At 41.9% G+C, this 8158-nt stretch overlaps 1 protein-coding gene across 2 annotated transcripts; it reads right to left on the bottom strand.

The window, feature by feature from the left end:
• Positions 1–7798, bottom strand: zdhhc18a (zDHHC palmitoyltransferase 18a). 2 transcript variants are annotated; one of them, XM_010754355.3, is made up of 10 exons: positions 7226–7798; positions 6927–7087; positions 6569–6718; positions 5303–5440; positions 5144–5195; positions 4276–4378; positions 4068–4180; positions 3848–3953; positions 2599–2669; positions 1692–1829 (listed from the first exon to the last, which is right to left on the bottom strand). In XM_010754355.3, exons 1-9 carry the CDS (start codon positions 7462–7464, stop codon positions 2628–2630), a joined length of 1104 nt encoding a protein of 367 aa, XP_010752657.2. In that variant the 5' UTR covers positions 7465–7798; the 3' UTR covers positions 1692–1829; positions 2599–2627. The 2 variants fall into 2 exon arrangements, with proteins under 2 accessions (XP_010752639.3, XP_010752657.2); XM_010754337.3 differs by lacking the exon at positions 2599–2669 and having other exon boundaries at positions 1–1829.
• Positions 7799–8158: the final 360 nt, after the last annotated feature.

Below are 8158 nucleotides of genomic sequence, written 5' to 3' on the forward strand. Positions count from 1 at the left end.
TCAACAAAACTGATCATTTTTTATTGATCAAATGTTACAGTTCCACTGTTACATCCTACAAAATACAAACAAACAAGTTTGTTCATACAAGCACTGCTTGTAATTGTTCACACAACCTATGGGCTTTTGATGCAGACTGACAGATGTTCTTCACAAATCCACAACCTATGTACAGCTTCAGCACTCACTTACAAAAAAATAAATAAAACAACAAAAGGCCTTCCTTTAATGGTTTTCTTTACTAAATTGTCTTCTGACTAGGCTGCAATCCTTGTTTATATGCTGCCCCCTAGTGACTCCAACTAACTCCTGCCATTTCATCTCGAGAAATTGTACTCCACCATCACAGATGGAGGGTTAAGTTTCGTGCTGTAAGAAGAGGAAAAGGTCACGGCCATTAAAATGACAGCTTGGCCTGCACGTAAAGAGGCCTCATCAACATTCCTAAAAGATTACTCCGCTTGACACAATCCATACGTGCCTGTACCGTAACAACAAACACACTCATGAAAAAACAGATGCTCACTCGTACTGTAAGCATTCCCGCAGCTTACGTTAATAGGAAACAGTGTGTCTGTGATAAATACTGCATTCCTGGTCGGCAGCAGCATATGGGACCGTAAATTAAACACTCGGTTTTGACATCCGACAAACTAGATGAAGCAACAAAGTGAACATAAAATATGTGGAGGAACTATTTTAGGTCGGTCTCCAGTCACACAATGCACAAATTCACTCAGTTTTACATGTTAAGTATACTTTTCCTAAAGTGATACACTTCACAGAAAGAAAATATATTTACCATTTAGCCTAAAAGCACCTGATGTACAGGACATGATAAACTGATTACAGGAAAATCCATGATATGCATACATTAAAAATAAAATAAAAACTCCCTCGTCAAACTCATTGCTCATTCATCTCAGTACTGTTGCGCTGGATCCACCTGATAACATTGGGATGATGTGGGTCTCGATGACACGATGTGACGGGGACGTGAGGCTAACTCTTTGAGTTCATAATCCTGATATGGCTCACTATCCAGAGCACGCCAGTTCAGTGAATCTAAATGTCTGTATTCCCAGATATGAGAGCTGTTTGCATAAGATATTAGCAAGAAACTTAAACACCGCGGCTGTGATGTATGGCTTGAGGTTCTGTGGAAGGTGTGGAGGCATGTTCTGGGTGTCTTCATAAAAAGGTGATAAAAAAATATCTCTATATTGTGCTTCCAAGTATTACTAAGATTGACCTCCATCATGAAGGAGACATGTAGTATATAGTAGGACAGTGTTGACACAGAACATTAAAAAAAAACCTCTGGGTGATGTTTGATCAACTCATCAGAATGACATCTTGATACCAAATAGTAACACAGAGAATGACCACCACTATGAAAGAGTTTGTTTGTAGCCAAAAACATGACGTGAGCAGCATTGAGTGCACTGTTACTCCTTCTCTTCTCACATGGTGAATGGGTGTACTCAGGGTAGCGGGATAAAGCCAGTGTCGGGTGCATCACCCGGAATCAAAGTGGCGCGGCTCAGCGATGGCGAGGGAGAAGCCAGACGGAAGGCTGGGTTGATGGAGTGCAGCGAGTCCCTCTTGCTGCTGCTTCTGCTGCTGAACAGGGGACATGGAGCGGCCATGGGCTGGTCAGCGAGCTGCGGTGAGCAGCCAGCGGGGGGTGAAGCTTCTGGGGAAGTTGCTGTCGTGCTGGAGACCTCCATGCCCAGGGGACTGGTCTTTGGGGTGCCAGGGGGGCACAGGGCATGAAGGTCAAAGGAGTGGACCATCCTCTCCAGCACGTCCTTGGTGCTCTGAGTGCACTGTGTGAGGAGAGAAAAAAAATAGAGAAGTCAAGAAAAAGGACGGAAATGATCATCATCAGTTTGTGGCATGAAAAGCCAAACAGTAAAAACAGGACAAACAGGTATAGAAAACTCTGCAACGTGATTAAAATGATTAGTTTAGAACTCAAGCACAGTGAAAGCAATGATGCGCTGATGACAACACTGTCAAAAGATTCAAATGGAGAAGCATGGAAAAAGTGAGTTAGATGCACACAATGCAACACAGGGAAAGAGTCGAATGTGGGTGGAAAATTTGCTTCTTCAAGTGTTTCTTCTGGCTCTGATAAAAGTAGAAAGGGAGAAACAGTTTACGCAGACTTGTATTTGCTTGCGTTACTATGCATGCACAATAACGCCGCAGACGTGGGAAGAAAAAGAAAACATCTCATCTAACTAGGACAAGAGGAAACTCATCAGCCTTCAAACACGAGCTCCATCCCATACTGAGTGAGTGAGCGAATGTTAATGACAGGAGAATGAGTGGTAGTGAAGCATGCACATTCACAAGTACCACAGTGCACCCATCCACACCATCACTGCACACAAGATCTGCCCCAACTGTGTTTGGGTTTAAGCAAAACAAAAAAAACACCATAAACTATCTTAGAAAAGAAAACAGCTGTTAAGGTGACAGAGCTTCCAAAACCTAAACACAAACTATGTTATGAAAAAAAAGACACGCTGAATGGCATGTGAAGAGATGAAGAGATGGTGAGATTGGTTCAACGTTCGACCCTACTCTTACCATCGACCGTCTACATGCAGCAGTGCCCTTCAGGCTGTGCAGGACAAAGCAAAATCCTGACAGTTCTCCTCCTAGCAGGGTGGAATGGATACAGTACAACACTGAGTGTCAGATCTTTCATCTAAGCAATGACGTTTCACACATACGAAGCAAATGTTCATCACAAATAAACCCCGAAAATTCAACGTTTCTCAAAATCTACACATGAAAACATGAAAAATGAAGAGGCAAAGTAAACTCAAAATCCCAAAATACAAAAAAATAATGTTTATTTAACACATAAAAGAACACTTTTTATGTAAAATCAAAATATGTACGTAAAAATAGAAGGAGATTTGAGAAAATAAAGCAATAATATAGTTAAAACATTTGATATGTTGACCATATTGAGTGACAAATGTATTCAAGGCACGTGACAAATGATCTGTGATAAAGTGCTGATAAATCAAATACAAAATATGATCTAATACCGTTTGCATGTCCTACTAAAAAGCAGTAATTACGTCCTGTGTGTGCATACACCTTCACCCCAACATACAAGCAAACCCAGTAGTACAGTGACAAAGAGGTAGATACAGCAACAAGATGAGTTCCTAAAAGTGTAAGCAAACATGATTACAAGTCAAATGGTGAAACATGTTTACTGTCCAAATTACAGCTGCAGCAGTCTGACAGGTAACTCAGTAACTCAACAATAACCTGAAGAAATGGTTGAATATGTGGCTGTAAAAACTCTTAATACTCTCTGCCCTCTTTCATGCATTTTTAACTACTCAGTGATGCCAAACAGTTTTACAGGTGGCTTCCGAGACATTTTGTTTTACAGCTCAAAGAACAAATGGCACAGCAGTATTAATTCAGCATGCTGCATGATGATATATTACCTCTACAGTAGAGGTTTCTGTTAAATGCCTGTAATTAGCTTGCTTGGTAATGAAAACAATTACATACTGTAGATATTTGGGTTGATATCATTAAGCTGAGTCCAGTCAAACAGGCAGTTCCTTATTAAAAATCCATGCCCGCCTTTCTGGTGTCGTAAACCATACACATAAAATGTGCATCTATCATAACACTGGGCACAGATTCAAAGTACAGTATGCTGGCAACTCTACTCGAAGGACTGAATCTGGAGGGTGTAGGAGTGGACACGGAGTGGAGAAGGCACACAGGGGGGGCAGCCTAACAACAACACAGTGGCTATGGGACAGTCGGGACATGGGAGGGACCACATGCTGCTTCATCCTACCATGTGAGCGTCGTTCTTGGCCAGGAATGGAGGCAGCTCTATCTCAGAGGCAGAAGAAGTGGGGATTGCCTCATCAAGAGACAGGAAACCTCTTCTGTCTATCAGACTAGAGAACAGAATAGCGGATTATGTTATAATACGCTTGTACATTTATGGTGAGGCAAATTTAAGGAAAATTTAGGAAAAATGAGGGTACAAAGATTCAGTTTATATCACTCACCTCGGGGGCATGGGGCCACATAACGTCACACAGCAGTTGGTTATAATACTGTTGTAACTGTACGGGTTCCCAGACTCCTCTGCAGCCCTTTTACTTGACCAGGAGCCCTTTATCTGCACGGTAAATAAATAAAAAGTAAGCTGTGAGCTGGTGGTCTATTTTTAACAATCATGAACTCTATCATATAAAAAGAGGCACAAGGACTTACATCTTCATTTGTTGTGAGGTTGGAGGCTACTAAGTAAGTATGGAAGCCTGAGAGGCCCAGAATAGACCAGATGGAGAAGAAACAAATCACCAACTCCACAACAGTGCACGAGGAAGAGTCAAGGCATGACAGTATCACAAATACAAATGATTAATGAAGACAGTTTAAAATCTATGACAAGAATATGTGTATCATTCATTTAGACAGAATAGAATAAATTCTTAATTGCGAACTGAACTACGAGTAGCACACGGGCATCTCACATCATAGCATACTATTTTTAAAATATTAGAATATTACATACAAATAATAAAAATACATGTGAATAATGTTTCTAATCTTTATATTCTGCATACTGTGAACTCTTACACATTACTGACAAAAGTTGACATATTCCTGAACAAACATGTAGCTATTTTCGTGTAGCGATAAACATGTATTTATTTCCTAAAAACATATCGTACGTCCATTTATTCAGAGACACACGCACAGACTCAAACAAGATGACATGTCACGCATATCATGTGTACCATGAGGAAATTACCCCATACCGTGTCTGTGAGTTACAAATCGCACTACTCTGTAGTCATGCAGTCTATATTTGTCCAGCCACTGACATCATCTCACAAGGACATGAGGCAGCAAACCTTCGGCTGGAAAGCCATCTGCCTAAAAGCACCGCTTTGCTGGGTGCTAGCTCACTGATCCTATTAAGCATGAGCTTAGGCTGAGGAGCGGCGGGAAAAGCCTTGTCAACAGTGTAACTCGTGTTATTTCTTGGCACAAAACAGCAGCTAGTTTCAAAAAAATAAATCTCATCCATCCCATGAAGAGGTTGATTATGTGACAATTTGTGTGTAAAGGATATCTGGCAGGGCTCTCTTGGATGGCTTGAACAAGGCTTTTACCTGTTTGAGAACCTGAAGACAGAAAAGGACAAATCAGGAAAGTCATTTTTAATAGCAGTTCTTGGTAACATGACAGGCACGTCAGACAACACTGAGTGCATAAAAGTGAGAATACTTACGCAGGGTAATGTGTGTGATGACACAGCCGAATATGAAAGATGTCAGAAAAGACAGAGAGATGATGAAGCTGTAGAAAAAGCGGTAGTTGCGTTTGCCCACGCAGTTCCCCACCCATGGGCAGTGATGATCAAATCGTTCTGAGGGTGAAGGACAGCAAATATATCAGAGATTGGAGATGTTTATAGTGGTCGTAAAGTGTAACAAGGCTTAATATCGAACTAATAAACTATTGTTACTCCTAGACTGGAATTAAAGTAGCATTTCAATGATTTTCCTGTTTCAGTTAAAAGGTTCACAGTTTTCACTGTCAGGTGTCCGTATGATCATTCAAACAGTTTTGTACTCGCTGAAATCATTCCTCATGTTCACACTGGACCATAAAGCGACGCCAATGGAAAAGTTTAAAGCTAAAATCAGTGTGAGATTTCGGGAGTCTGTGTGAGACTAATCAAGAGGACATCTTCCAAAGTTAGTGCAAAAGTGCTAAATTCCCTCTTTGTGTCACTGGCCAGCAAGTAAACACAGTCATGGAAAAACACAAAGAGGGGCTTTGTGCTAAAAATACTGTAACTTTGTTAGAAATTCGCCTGATTTGATTAGCTGATTGCAGAGACGTCATACTGACTTTGGTTAAAAAATGTTTTTTTGCACTCAAAGAGGTTAGTAGAGATTCAAGGGGCTCTATTTACAGAATATGGCAGAGGGAATGTAATATAATATGCATAACTCTGTTTTCATTAGCGTATAATCACTTGAAAACAATAATTGTTGTGTTTTTGTTACCTTAGAATGAGACTTTTATAACTAGGTCCTCCCAGAGCAGACAAATTAAACACTGGCTCTAGATAGGAACTTGTGTTTTTCACATGGGTGAACCCAGGTGGTTACAATCAGCAAGCCTGGTACATTAAAAACCTGGAAAAAATCTGTCCTTTAACAGAACAGCCCTTTCAGGTTTATAAGAAAAACAATCCGCAGACTCAAAAAACAGTGTAGTCTTGCCAAATGATGATTTAATGCTGTATAGACAAACCAGTTTATGGCAAACTACCTCAGTTTGGCAATAGTTCCCAGGAATTAAACTAATTTGAAGAAGTGTACTGAACTATAGTTTCACTTTCAGTGGGTTAACATAAGAAGTGTGAAACAAACTAATAGAAATCTTCCAGCCGAGCATATGGTATGTTCCTTTTGGCAGTGATGTTAAGCTGGTAAGTTTAATCAGTGCAGCTGGAATAAGTGATAACTTCCTGCCAAATCCTTACCCACACAGTTGTCACAGAGGCTGCAATGGGAAGTCCGAGGAGGCCGGAAGGTTTTACAAGTGAAGCAGTATTTGAGCTTTACCACCTGCTGGTTGATGAGGATCTCCTTGGTTCGCGGAGGGGGACGATATGTTGATGATCCTGAGGTATCTTAAAATAGAGAAGTACAAGGGAGGCACATATGAACAGCCAATGAGAACTTATAACGAATAACAAATGAACAAGCACGCCTGGCTTTTGTGCTCTTCAACCATGATAAAGAATAAGCTGCTTAGGTCTCGGTCTGCTGTTTAATGACAAACACGTCGCATATGGCAAAGCTCTTTTACTCCATCTGTCCCACAACAAGTGTCCTTACCTATCTGCTTCTCTATGTCTGCTGCTTCATCTGGGGTGGCCCTGGGTAGGATGCCTGGATCTGTAAAGCTGGTTCTCAGCAGAGAGATGACTACAAACACAAAGAGCACCGCGCCGATCACAGGTATGAAGACGGTCAGGTGTTTCACCAGGAATGGGCAACTGTAAAAAGAAAGAAAGGATGAGTTTGTTTCACAGCACACACAAAATGAATCACTGTGAAACTTCCACCTCTCATGTTGCGTTCAGGGCTCACTGGGAAAAATAAAAACACACAAAAGGACATTTCTGATTACTCACTCAAATGCAAAGAAAAGGCCACAAGTGACAACAATAAGGCCCAGTGTCAGAGGAAGGACACCGCTCTGTCTGGCCAAGATGATCCGTCCATCGCAGAAGAACCGGTTCTTCCCCGGGAACACTTCCCATTTCCTCCGCGGCCGCTGCGCTCTCTTCTCGGTGTGCTGGTTCTGCGCGGAGCAGGGCGACACCGTCAGCGCCCTCGGGTCGATCTGCTGGTACTCGCAGTTCTTCATCATGTAAACAGTATCGACACGGTTCCGGAGGTAGCTAAAGGCACACACGAAGCTCTCCTTTGTCGCAGAGACAGCCCCTCAGGAGTCACTCATTGTACGCTCGGTTAGCGCTCATCCTTGAAAGCTAACGCTGGCTAGCTGAGGCTTTCTCCTCCTGAACCAGTTCCCGAGCTGACTCGAGATCAATCACCATCTTTGGCGGTTAAATAATTAAAGCCATTCATAAATATGAGGACTCATTTGGTTATATAAGCTCGCCTTTTATCGGAATAATCGATACAAACACAGACGGGCTCCGGCTCAAAGCTTCTTGCGGCAGTTCACGTTTCCTTTTTTTTTTTTTGCCGTTAGTCAATGTACGTCACGGTGAGCACGCTGACGTATAACCACGCACGCACGCGCGCGCACACACACACACACACACACACACACACACACACACACCAGGTGTTCAGGACGTGATATGTAGATCTGCGCATGTCCGCACAGCACGGTGATTCTCTGCTCTGGGTGTTTTTTTGTTTTTGTTTTTTCTCACAATGATTAATTGATTTTACTGAAAACAGATGAAGTCAGTTAAACTTCTGTACTTCTCGATGCTGTTCTGTTGCAGGGCTGTAGCTGATATTCAGTGCTCTGTGCTCATGTACTGCTTTGGAGAACTTAATGATTGAGTTTGTGTGTGTACAGGTTTGTT

This window comes from Larimichthys crocea, chromosome XIII (assembly GCF_000972845.2).
Source record: "Larimichthys crocea isolate SSNF chromosome XIII, L_crocea_2.0, whole genome shotgun sequence".
Classification (NCBI taxonomy): domain Eukaryota; kingdom Metazoa; phylum Chordata; class Actinopteri; family Sciaenidae; genus Larimichthys; species Larimichthys crocea.

Excerpts from the sequence above, each read along its gene's own strand:
- zdhhc18a (XM_010754337.3), bottom strand. The coding sequence starts at position 7,464 with ATGATGAAGAACTGCGAGTACCAGCAGATCGACCCGAGGGCGCTGACG. Across the intron at positions 5,196-5,302 it reads CATCACACACATTACCCTGC|GTTCTCAAACAGGTAAAAGC; the intron begins GTAAGTATTCTC and ends TTCTGTCTTCAG. Across the intron at positions 4,181-4,275 it reads ACCTCACAACAAATGAAGAT|ATAAAGGGCTCCTGGTCAAG; the intron begins GTAAGTCCTTGT and ends TTTACCGTGCAG.